The sequence below is a fragment of the Cavia porcellus genome, unplaced genomic scaffold, assembly GCF_034190915.1.
Source record: "Cavia porcellus strain 051 isolate PalLab524CR breed Dunkin Hartley unplaced genomic scaffold, mCavPor4.1 scaffold_1, whole genome shotgun sequence".
NCBI classification, from domain to species: domain Eukaryota; kingdom Metazoa; phylum Chordata; class Mammalia; order Rodentia; family Caviidae; genus Cavia; species Cavia porcellus.
In genome coordinates, this window is record NW_026947484.1 from 186,137,982 (window position 1) to 186,151,535 (window position 13,554).

General features: G+C 35.6%; 1 protein-coding gene across 2 annotated transcripts in view; it reads left to right on the forward strand.

Annotated features, from left to right (window-relative positions):
- The window catches only part of Baat (bile acid-CoA:amino acid N-acyltransferase), a 90,647-nt gene that overhangs the window by 9,184 nt on the left and 67,909 nt on the right, over window positions 1-13,554 (forward strand). The window contains exons 2-3 of one of the 2 annotated variants that reach the window (XM_003470900.3): window positions 743-1,255; window positions 9,730-9,932. In XM_003470900.3, the coding sequence (XP_003470948.1) occupies window positions 793-1,255; window positions 9,730-9,932 (666 nt within the window). In that variant the 5' untranslated portion in view covers window positions 743-792. The remainder of the gene's footprint in view (window positions 1-742; window positions 1,256-9,729; window positions 9,933-13,554) is intronic. The other variant, XM_063224513.1, reaches the window with a different exon arrangement.

A 13,554-nucleotide genomic window follows, 5' to 3' on the forward strand; every position in this document is an offset into this window, starting at 1 on the left:
AGCATGTTATTTTGCAGTCTATCTAGGTTGTTTGGGTATTATGGTGAGAACAGTAGTCACTCATGGTTTTCTTCACATTAACAACAATTTTTGAGAGTGGACTTAATTTTTGAGACTGAGGTTAGAAAAATTTCAACAAGATTTCTCTGCACCTGAAGTCATTCTCAACCATGACTATTGCTTTTTAATTGGGTGAATCGACCATCCAAAGAAATGGAAATCTTTTCTCTGGGAAGAAATACACACATCAACCTTATTTTCAAAAAACTTTATACTCGTTCTTTTGAAACATTCCTCTTTTTTCTCAAATGTTGTGTTGAAGGTTAAGTCTTAGTTTCTGGATATTCTGCTTCTAAAGCTTGGAGATGGGATTAGTTCTGGAGTCGACTGCTTTGTACAGCCAGACATTCAATAAAATGTCTTATCTATATCCTTGTACATCATTCCTATCTATTTACATCTGATATTATAACAGATGGTATTACATTGATACCATTCATACACATTTGCACTGCTGGTTTCTCGAAACTAGTTTCATGGTAACAAAATGTATGAAGTTTACTTTTGTCTTCTAAAAATTTGTTGCACATTCTCAGATATCTTGAACTAAGACATGACAAAAAGATATTTCCTAGATCACCAGAGGGTTAAAAGTGAATCCTAAGAGTTCTAATTTCTGATCTATATCACCATTTGTTAAGCTTATCACTACCATATTTCACGTATATATTTTTTTCTCTAGATATTCCTGGAGGCACATTTGAAGACTGGACCACCATTCCACATTGCAAAATGGTCCAGCTGATAGCCACTCCTCAGAGTGCACTTGTGGATGAGCCAGTGCATGTCTATGTCACAGGCCTAAGACCTTTCCAGGTGGTGTGTCTTCAGGCATCCTTGCAAGATGAAAAGCAGAATCTGTTCCATTCTGAGGCCTATTACAAGGCCAATGAAGCTGGTGAGGTAGATTTGAAGCGTGATCCTGCACTTGGAGGTGACTATGTGGGAGTCCACCCCATGGGGCTCTTCTGGTCCTTGAAACCTGAAAAACTGTTAACAAGATTGATGAAAAGAGACGTGAATATCCCATTCCAGGTCCAATTAAAACTTCGTGAGCCATATTTTCCAGTAAAATATTTCCCTGCCAGTGCTCCGATGGCCACCCTGACTGTGGAAAGGTGGTATGTGGCACCTGGTGTCACTCGGATCCCGGTGAGGGAAGGCCGCCTCCGGGGAGCCCTCTTTCTTCCTCCAGGTGAGTAGAATGACTCCATTTACTGTTACCCTGTGTTTTTCTCTTTTAAATGACTCATTCCTCTAGAAATTTATCTTGAATGTGCCTAATACATATTGTCAACTTTCCCTTCTTAAAATAAATGTTCCTGTTGGATCAGAACAAGCACATGGTAATATTTCTCTGTTAAGTCAAGTTTACCTCAACAGTTCTGGATCTTTTCTAACTGTAGGACTACACATAATCAATAATGGAATTCCTGTGTCCCTGGATCTCAAATCTTTGGACTTGTGTTAAATTTATTTGCAACAAACTCAAGCTAGTTTAGGACCCACATCTTGATATCATAAAAGCCGTATGCAAGCTCTTTCTGGAAGCTCTCTAGTTTTAGTTTAAGCATATAGTATGGTGTTGTTCTCCCAACATGCTAGTGATATAATGAACTAAAAATTTTCAGCAAATAGAGGATGTACAGAAACTTTAATTCCCTTTGGTTAAAAAAATCCTGTTTATTTATTGGATATTTCAATAATTGGGTAATAGAGAGCACTCCCTAATGTTAATGAAATTTACCAGCACGTTCATGGTTTTCCATGGTGATTTCTGCATCCCAGAAAGTGCTTTGCAACATCTATTGGCCAGAGTTTTTAACACTCTTCGGTACCAGGGATCAAACTCGTGATCACGCGCTAGCAAGGCAGGCACTTATGCCATTGAGCTAAACCTCCAACCGCTAATTGGTCAGAGTGTTTTATGGAACTAAAGGAACTAAAATTCATTTCCTAGAAAATTTTAGAAGGCCCAAATTTCATACCTGAGAGTCCCTTCTTTAGGACAAATGCTTTTTCCTAGAAGAGAGTCATTGCCTCATCTACTTCTAGTGCCTTGTTTATTTACTTAAATTGTAGAATGGCAATGGGTTAGAAACTTTGAAATGTTAGGGGTGTGTTCTAGTGATAGAGGGTTCTAAATGCTAAACAACAAATAACTGCCTCCTTTTCCAAATTTACTATGACTCATGCACTTGGTTTTATAAATCTGAATTTCTAATAACAAGTAGTTGGTACATTTAAACACTTTATTTATGTAGGAACAGGATGTAGGTAGCATAGACACAGATACCTCTCATTCTAAAGGTGTGCTTTGTTGCCAGGCTTTCACCTTGGCATAATAGTTTGTTCAGAGTATGCAATTTGTGAACTCTCAATGACATTGAGTGTTCAGGGTCTCTGCTGAGACCCTGACATTTGTTCTGGCTCACAAACCAGAATGAATTTTGTGGGTGGTTGGGTCAGATCTCAAAACATTTCTCGACTCTAACATTCTTTCTAGATATAGGAACCTCACTTTCAAGTGTTCTCCCTTTTTATGCAATTAGAAATAAAGATGCAAAACATCCTTATTTGTTTATTTGAATCGTATGTTTTACCAATATATACTAGCTGTCATTTTCTTTTCTTGTCTTTTTTTTTAATTAAAAAAAGAGAACATAACAAAACAGGTCAAAACAGAACAGTTTAAGCAACATAGTGTTTCACCACAAGACAACCTGACATAATAGTATCTACCATAGTGCCCCTTCCTTGAAATATTTGAGTATACCTTCATATACTATAGTATCAAACACAAAAAGAGAGTGTAAAACCATTCAAGAGAATGAAAGTATTACAGAGTATTCAGAATCAACTAACAGAAAACGAACAAAGGTTACTATATTATCTCCTTGTCTATAAAATATTTTGTTTATACTATCACATATAATAAAATCTAATAAGATACAAAATGATAAAACCAATAGAGACAGAAGAACAAAAACTTGGTGGGACTTCAAAACAAGATGATAATCAGCACTAGCTATTATGATGTCTCTTTTTCTTCAAAATAGCTGTTCATACTAACACAGACAATAAAATCAAGCAACCCAGAATAAAACTATTCCAATTAATGAATTAAAACATTATAAGGCTTCAAAGCAATATAATGGGGGAATCATGATTACCACATACTTTTATGTATTCTTACCACTTCTTACACTAGGGAAACTATTTGGTATTTATACATGTAAGTTTGATGTCTTTAGCTTATGAGTATGGTCTCAAGCTGCATCCATTTATTTACAAATATCTCAATGTGATCCTTCTTTATAGCTGAGTAGTACTCCATTGTATACAAATACCGAAACTTTTTTATCCATTCCTCAGTTGATGGACACTTAGGTTGTTTCCAAGATCAAGGTATTACAAATTGTGCTGCTATAAACATAGGTGCCCATAAATCACTGTGGTATGATGTTTTTAGTTCTTCTGAGAATATGCCTAGAAGTGGAATAGCTGGAACAAATGGGACCTCAAATCCCAGCTTTCTGAGAAATCTCCATCGTGATCTCTACAGTGGTTGCACCAGTCTACACTCTCACCAACAGTGCAGGACAGTTCCTTTTTCCCCACAGCCTCTCCACCATTTGTTGTTGGTAGTTTTCTTGATCCTGGCCATTCTTTCTGGAGTGAGATGAAATGTCAGTGTTGTTTTAATTTGCATTTCTCTAATGAGTAATGATGATGAACATTTTTTCATGTATTTATTTGTCATTTGTATTTCTTCATCTGAGAATTGTGTATTCATCTCAGATGCCCATTTTTGGATTGGATCCTTGAATTTTGGGGGTCTGATTTTTTAAAAATTCTTTATATGTTCTAGACAGAAGACTTTTGCCTGAGAGACAGTTCACTAATATTGTTTCCCAGTTTATAGATTTTATTTTCACTATGCTAGAGATTTCTTTTGATATGCAGAAACCTTTTAATAAGATATGATCCCAGTTGTTGATTCTGAGACGTAGTTCCCATGTGGTTTGATTCTTGTTCATGAACTCTCCACCTACCTCTATGTCCCCAAGGATTTTATCCAACTTGTCTTCCAATACATTTAGTGTTTCTGTTTTAATATTGAGATCATTGATCCATTTAGATTTTAATTTAGTACATGATGATAGGCACGGATCTAGTCTTAGTTTTTGGCATATGGAGAGTCAGTTTTGCCAACACCATTTATTAAAGAGACTGTCGTTCTTCCAGTGAACATGTTTGGCTCCTTTATCAAAGGTAAGGTGTTTGAATGTGTTTGTAGTTGTGGTTGTATCTTTTAATCTGTTCCATTCGTCTTTGGCTCTGTTTTTATTCCAGTACCATGTTGATTTTACTACAGCTGCTTTGTAGTATAACTTCAAGTCAGGGATTGTGATGCATCCTGGCTTGACTTTGCTGCTTAGAATTGCCTTTGCTATTCTAGGTGTCTTCTGGTTCCAGATGAATTTTAGGATTCATTTCTCTAGATCTATGAGGTATGTTGATGGTATTTTGATTGAGATTGCATTGAATCTATATAACAATTTTGAAAAAATGGCCATTTTCACAATATTTATTTTTCCTGTGAGCAAAGGATGTCCTTCCACCTTCTGATATCCTCTTCAGTTTCTTTTTTCAGTGTATCATAATTTTCCCTATATAGATCTTTCACTTCTTTCATGAGGATAATTCCTAAATATTTCATGTGTTGTTGCAAATGTGAAGGATGTGGCTTCTCTTATTTCTCTCTTTGTCATCTTGTTGTTGGTGTATAGAAATGCTATTGATTTTTGAGTATTGATTTTGTATCCAACTACATTGCTGAATTTATTTATTATAACTAGGAATCTTTCAATGGAGTTTTGGGGTTCTTCTATGTAGAGTATCACGTGCAAATAATGATAATTTAACTTCCTCTTTTCCTATCTTTACCCCTTTTATTTCTCTCTCTTATCTAATTGCTCTGGCTAGTATTTCCAGTACTATATTAAGTAGGAGCAGTGATAAGGGATATCCTTGTCTTGTGCCTGATTTCAAGGTAAAGGCCTTCAGTTTTTGAGCATTTAGCATGATAATGGCTGTTGGTTTGTCACAGATGGCCTTTATCATATTGAGGTAAAGACCATCTATTTCAATTTCCTGTAAGGTTTTTATCATGAATGAATTTTGAACCTTATCAAAAGCTTTTCCTGCATCTATAGAAATGATCATGTGATTCTTACTTTTGGCTTTATTGATATGGTGGATTACATTTATTGATTTATGTTTGTTGAACCATCCCTGCATGCCTGAGATGAATCCCACTTGGTCGTGGTGTGTAACCTACTTGATGATTTGCTGCATCCTTTTTTGCATCTGTGTTCATTAGGGAGGTTGGCCTGTAGTTCTCTTTTTTACTTGGGTCTTTCTCAGGTTTTGTTAGTAGAGTAATATTTGCTTCCAGGAATGACTTAGGCAAGATGGCTTCTCTTTCAATTTCATTGAAGAGTTTGAGGAGTGTTGGCATTAAGTCTTCTTTATATTTCTTACAGAATTCTGCAGTGAATCCATCTGGGCCTGGGTTCTTCTTTGTAGGGAAGGATTTAATTACATTTTCTATTTCATTAATAGAGATTGGGTTATTCAGCAGTTTTACATCTTCTTGACCTAGCTTTGGTACTTCATATGTTTCTAGGAATCTGGCAATCTCTTCTGTATTATCAAACCTATGAGAATAGAGGTTTTTTGAAATAGGTAATGATGATCTTCTGTATTTCTGCAGTCTCTAGTGATTTTGCCTTTTTCATTCTTTATTGTGTGAATTTGAGCTTTTTCTTCTCTTTTTTGAGGTTAGCTAGGAGCTTATCAATTTTATTTATTCTTTCAAAGTACCAACTCTTTGATTCATTGATTCTTTGGATTGTTTTCTTAGTCTCTATTGAATTAATTTCTGCTCTATTTTTATAATTTCCTCCCTTCTTTTGGCTTTGGGCTTTGCTTGCTCTTCTTTTTCTAGATGTTTGAGGTGTAGTGTCAGGTTATTTATTTGTACTTGTTCTGTTTTCCTGATGTGGGAGCTCAGTTCAATAAAATTTCCACTGAGGACTGTTTCCATTGCATCCCACAGATTCCAGTAACTTGTATTTGTATTTATTTTTTGCTTTTAGGTATTGTTTAATTTCTTCTTCTATTTCCCTTGTGACCCACTGATTATTCAAGAGGTTGTTATTCAGTTTTCATGTGTTTGTGGGAATTTGGTGTATTTTTGATCATTAATTTCTAGTTTCATGTTGTAATGATCCAATAACATGTGTGGGGTAATTTCAATTCTTTTCCATTTATTTAAATATGTTCTGTGGGCTAGTGTATGCTCTATTTTAGAAAATGTCCCATGTACTGCTGAGAAGAATGTGTATTCTGATGTCATTGGATGGAACACTCTGTATATGTCTATCAAGTCCATTTGTTTACAGGTGTGATTCAGTTCTGTTATTTCTTTACTGATTTTCTGTCTGTTTGATCTGTCCCTTGGTGTCAATGGTGTGTTAGGATCTCCTGTTATAATTGTGTTATTGCTAATTTGGTTTTTCATTTCTGTTAATACTTGTTTTATATAACTTGGTGCTCTGGAATTTGGTGCATCTATATTTAAGATTGTTATCTCTTCCTCTTGAAGTTTTCCTCCAATCAGTATGTAATTATCTTCTTTATCTGTTCTGATCATTCTTGATTTGAAGTTCACATTGTCTGCAAACATAGTAGCTACCCCTGGTTTTTTTTGTGGGGGGAGATTCCTGTTGCATGAAGTATTGTTTTCCATACTTTGACTTTCAGTCTGTGAGTATCATTTTGGGTTAGATGGGTTTCTTGTAGACAGTATATGGTTGGATTTTGTTTCTTGATCCATTCTGCCAGTCTGTTTCTTTTAATTGGTGCATGGAGACCATTTACATTAATGGTTATAAGTGTTATATGTTGGTTTATTGTTGACATGTTATCTTTCTGCTGTTGCATCTTTATCTTTCTGGTTTGTTTAATTGTCTGCTTTGTTTAGTGTTTTTTTTTTTTCCTAAGTGTATCTAAACTGTCTTTCAGTATTCTTTGCAGGGTTGGTTTTGTGCTCATGAATTTCTTCAGCTGTTATTTGTTATGGAAGTATCATCTTTCTCTATCCATTTTGAAGGACAGTTTTTCAGGTACATCAGTCTATGTTGGAAATCATTTTCCTTTAGGATCTGAAACATTTCACGCCATGCTCTTCCTGACTTTTTTTGTTTGTGCTGAGAAGTCTGCTGTGATTCCGATAGGCTTTGCTTTATAGATGATCTGTCTTTTCTGTCTGACATCTTTTAATATTCTATTCTTATGTTGGATTTCTGGGATGGTGATTATTATATGTCTGGGTGAGTTTTATTTTGGTTATGGCTATTTGGATTTCTATATGCTTCACTAATCCAAATGTCAGTTTCCATTCTCATGTTTGCGAAATTTTCAGTTATTACTTCTGTAAATATCCTCTTTTTATCATTTATATTATCTCCTTCTTTTTCATTTGTCCCTATCAATCTTCAGTTGTTTTTCTTTGCAGCATCTTGCAGCTGTTGCATTGTTATTTTCTGATTTCTTCTTATTTTTAAAAGATCTTTCCTTTCCTGTTCACTAGCTGCAATCTTGTCTTTGAGGTTTTAAATTCTATCTTCACTTACATTTAGGTGTTTTTTACAACTTTCAATGGAATTTTTGATTTCCTGTATATTTCTTTGCATCTGCTTTATGTATTCTGTTTGTTTCTATATTGTTCATCCAGGGAGTCTATCTTTTTGTTTAGTTCCTCCAATTTTTTAACTGTGTCTTCTTTAGATATGTTCAGCATCTCTTTCATTTCTTTTATCCTTTTTTCTTTTACCTGGAATATTATTTCTAGTTTGAATTCATTTAAAGCTTCCTGCAGTTGCTTCTTTATTTCAATTGCTATAATTTCAGGTATATCAGGTGTATAGCATATGTTTTCTTCTCTATACATAATTCCTAAGGTTTCTTGGGATGGGCTGGAGGCTTGAGATTGTATTTTGGTCTTTCATTTTGTCATTTTCCTATATTTCCATGTTTCAAGTGTTATTCCAAGGACTCCCCTGGGCCTGTTGGGAATCCTCTTCTATGCTCTCAGCTTCTGGGACTCTGGCTTTCCAGTTCCCTGGAGTGAGAGAGGTTCACTGGGGGTCAGGCAGGCAGGGCCAAGCCCTGCTGCGCTGGTCCCATGTGGCAGGAAGCGCTAAAGTTCCCTGGCCAGCAACAGCAAGGATCTAAACTCCCTCCCAGGGCTTGGTATGGTGCAGGGACACTCACTCTAGACCGCCCAGTCTCTTGACTTCTGGGCTCAGGCAGGCAGGCCCAGTTCTCCAGAGCTGGCCAAGCATGGCAAGAAACCAGAAAGTTGGTGTAGGTTGGTGAGCTGGTTCAGTACAGCAGGACACTGTACAGTTCCCTTGCTGGTGGGAGCTAAGATCTTAAACTGCCTCCCAGGAGCTTGGGATGGTGTGGGGTCACTCTCCCCAGGCTGCCCAGTTTCCAGAGCTCAGGGTGCCAACAGCCAGGCTCAATTCCTACTTTTCTGTTCTCAGGGTCAGTATAGCATTTAAATTCTTTTCCATTGCTGATTTAAATCAAGCATTTCTTTTAAACACAAGTGAGACCAATATTATTTAGTTAAATCATCTATACAGTAATAGAATACTTCTATTAATGTACTGAAGCTTTTGGTTAGTGTATAGGCTCTGACTTATCTTGAAAATAAGCTAGCTACCTGCATAAGAAGTGAATGTACCATGATACCCTCATATCAGAGAGTAAAAGGTATTATTAATAAAAGGTTGCATCACTTACATTTGCTTACATGGTCAAGTTAATCACTGTGTAGTCCACTGTCTATAATAAAGTAAAATTAAGGCAGAATTTAGCCAAAATATTCATTTAAAGAAGTTTTTGTTTTACCATATACCTTGGGAACCCACTTAAATTTGTGGACCTCCATCTGAAAGCTCTCTGTTACTATTACAAATGCCTGGAGCAATAAATTTATAAAGGAAACACTTTCTTTTCTTTCATAATTTTAAAAGTTTAGTCTGTGATCAGTTGGTCCTTTATTTTGGCAAAGCATCACATTCTAACAGAGGGTGTTATGGACCAAAATTGTTTACTTCATTGCCGTGAAGCAAAAAAGGGGAATTTTTAACACATATGCCTTTGGGGAACATTTTAGACTAAATCATAGTACCATGCATCAGTATTGTATATATTGCATAAAATTTAGGAACTTTCATAGATTTCCTGGATCCCATGTGTGTGTCTTTTACTGTTTAAGAGCTGTTAGTCCAACTTTTATACCTTTCCTTAACCTATAGAAATGAACCCCATAGTCCTTTGCTGCAGAGATTAATTTATCATTGAATAAGTTTTCCATTAAAATTTCTAGATGTTGTGTTCTATTACATATCAAATATCAGTTCAACCTTATTCTGGCCCATAGATAAGGTCCAGATTTGCAATTCTATTTGAAAATTTGTGCATTCAATCCAATATCTATTGCATTTCTTTGTACTATTGCCAAATGTCTATTATGTTTTCTTTACTGTTTCTTCATACACAGCATCATTTTGTATTGTCTTTTTTCAGGAGAGGGCTGTTTCCCAGGGGTACTTGATTTGTTTGGTGGGGCTGGTGGCCTACTTGAATTCCGGGCCAGTCTGCTGGCCAGTCATGGCTTTGCTTCCTTGGCCTTGGCTTATTTTGGCTACGATGACTTGCCTGCTCATCTCGATAAAGTGGACTTAGACTATTTTGAGGAGGCTGCTGACTTTCTCCTGAAACATCCTAAGGTAATTTTGGTGACTAAGTTTACTTTGCCTCTGGTTTATAAATAACCCTAATAGTTCTACTACAGTTCTACCCACATTATTCATGTGATATATTTCTTATCCAATGTCTTTCGTTCAGAAAAACAAATTGCATAGGAAGGAGCCTGTATTCTTCTTGATACCAAAAGAAAGAACTTTTGAATTCAGACCAAAATGAGATCTTTTGCTGGTTCCATGTAATGGGGGTAAGGGAATTATATTGTCTTATCCTCAATGCTTTCTATGGTATAAATTGTATAGTGTGGTACTATTTCTTAAGGTCTTGGTGAGTTTTGAAGAGAATTACACATGCAAAGTGCTCACTTATAAACTGACCATACTAATCACTCAAGAAAATTAAGCAATTATTATTATCATCACTGTCCTACCCTTGATAAGTGCTAAGTGCTAATTTTCCTTGTGATAAGACCATTTGAAATCTACTCTTTTGGTAATTTGAAATACACAAATCAAAATTGTATTATTAACCATATCTACCACTAACATGATAGATCAAAAGAAATTATTCTTTGAAGAATTTTGAAGAACTGGTTAATTAAGACAGCTTAAATATAATACTCTAATATTTTTCAAACCACACATTAAAATATGTGCTTTTCAGTTTATATCAGGATTGGTGCTTAGTATCTTTTCATTTTCATTTCTTTTTTTTTCTCATAAGAACTGAAAGAAAATAAAATCTAGGTAGTGAAAATGTTCCTGTATGCCTCCCCAAAATTTAGTCAGGATTATAGTAAAATGAGTAATAATTACTTATAATATTCTGATATAGTAAAACTTTAAGGCTCTCTGAAATGCTTGTAATGAAATTGTCCATTAACTGTCAATAGTCAATGTTACAATGATGTTGGTCCTTTGTCTTGGAGGAAAGAAATGAGAGGTTGTGTGATTCTGCATTTTTATTTCTTTAGCCTTGTTCCCCTTATACTTGCTAGCATGCAAACTGCATCGCTATGCAATAATTTCACATAACTGGTTCATGACCAACCATATTTTTTTCCAACGTGCTGTAAGTACTTCTATCCTTGCTTCCCAGGGCCTCTTAAAGCATGACAGACTAGAGATTTTTCAATTCCTTTTAGGTCTTCTTTTTCTATCCATTGATTTTAAGCAACTTCTATGAATTAAAATTTCCTTTATCACATATTTCATAGCAGAAATCAAGACAAGGATTATTTTTCCTCCGTAGATCTGAAATAAATTAGAGCTGGATATGGTGATGCACACCTGTAATCCCAGCACTTGAAAGGCTGAGGCAGGAGGATCACTAGGAGTTTGGATCACTGGGCTACATAAGTAACTTTATGGACAGCCTGCACTACGTAGTGAGACTGTGTCTCTAAAAAACAAATCTGCACTGAGTCATCTATTGTGATTATTTGTGCTATACATGCTTTCGGTTTATTTTTAATGGCAAATTGCATTGAGATTCTGTGTCTCTTTGCTTTACCTGTATCTTTTACATCAAGACAGAATTTTAAGGCAGGAGTGGAGTTGGAAAAGTGAGTTGTTAGCCAAAAAATATAAATTTCCAATAAAACAGGGAGAATAATTTCTTTTGATCTATCATGTTAGTGGTAGATACGGTTAATAATATAATTTTGATTTGTGTATTTCAAATTACCAAAAGAGTAGATTTCAAATGGTCTTATCACAAGGAAAATTATGCATGCACAGTTATAAAACATATTTATTAGCCTGTTTTGCTCACTCTAAAGTGTATACTCCCAAATCTAGTCCAAAATGCATATACCCAAACATAACATTAAACCTTTTAAATATATAGAATTAAAAATATCAATTAAAAGTAAGACTTAGTGAAAATTTCAGATATTTTAATTGATACAAATAATCCCTTTTAACATTTAGTGAGGGAAATAGCATATATGACTCATTCTGTTTGTGAAGGTTTTTAATCTCCTTATTCTGTTTCTCACATTTCTGTCCATTTGGTGCAAATGGTGTTGTTAATCATTATTCTCTAAATAGCATGAAAATACCCTTTATTCATTTGTTGATAAAGTGACTTGTAAATAAAAAGACCAATATTAAAAAATATGTGAGAACAGTAAAGATGTTAGGAAACAATCTAAGCCTGGGTCTTTGCAAGCAGTCAGGACCAAAGATGATCATTCTTTTTTGAGGGGGATATGGGGGCTCAAACTCAGGACCGCACATCTGGCTGGCAGGTACTGCACCACTGAACTAAATCCGCAGCCTGAGATAATGATTCTTAACTGCATTTTCTGCCATAAACAATAAGCATCATCAATTTCTCCTTTCCCCTGCCAGACCTACCTAGTGGCTGAGAAATGAAACAATTCATAATCCTGTTGTTTCCCTTTGCTTCAGTTGCTTTATGCTCCCTTCTCTCAGGACTCCACCATTTTTGGCCTATCCTATTGCTTTAAGTTCTGGCACGTCTGTTTCCATTTTCTTGAGGAAGAGTTGTACAATTGGCTTTATTAGGACACAACTGTTTTGTCACTTGTGTAGGATCCTCTCTTTCGCTAGAGGATAAAAGTCAGGCTTCCTAGCCTATTAGATAAACTATATTATAGTCTGACTTCTGTCTACTTCTTCAATTTTTTTTTTACCATCTTTAAATTCTGCCTTAATGCTGCTCTTTTTTTTTTTTTTTTTTTTTTTTTTTTGTCTTTTTCCTTTTTATCGGTACCAGGGATCAAACTCACGACTGCCTGCTTGCAAGGCAGGCACTTATGCCACTGAGCTAAATCCCCAGCCCCAATGTTGCTCTTTAGAAAGACGCAATAGTGCTTGGTACATATATCAGAAATGTTCATTATCATGCTGGTATTTTCTTATCTACCTTATTTCACTGCTTCCCACATATCCTCAAATTCAAGTATGAAGGCTACCTGCAATTCCCCAACTACACTGATGTTTGCTACCTCAGGTATTACACAGATTCTTAACATGGTGAGTCTACTAGGAATGTACTAGAGCTGCATTTCCAGGACCATGTCTTACAGTGGTTCAAACAACACGAACATGAGGCATTTTATGACTTGTAACAACTATGAAAACCAGTTGCTCAGGCTTTGGTTCAGATAATTAGTGATGTATCTCTTCAAGGAAACTGGATGGCATTTTTTTATAACTTGCTGAACTTACATTCTAGGTCACCAGGTGCTTATGGTCATTTCAGGCTTTAAGTCAACAGGGCAGCATTCTGAACTCGAAAGAATAGTCAGGAACACAGGCTTTCATTATATGATTCTGTGTAACTTTGTATGAGGAAAAAATAAATGTTTACATAGACTATATTGACCACTAGGGAAGCCTGAAAAAGTATGATTTTAGGGCAATACTTATAATATATCAAGGTCATTTTAGTCTTGAAATTTTGGTGGATGAATCTTGTGTAACTATTTAGCAGAGTCTGTTAAATTCAGCACAGAACACTACCCGCCCTTGTTAGCAGCCACTTTTTATATCAAGGCTCATTTCATAGCCAGTTTCCTCTGACAGATTTTCTTTGCTTGATTTCTTGCCTATCTGCATTGATAGTTGGTTCTGCATGCTTTCTTGTATCATAGAACTCATAGTACACAGACCATCT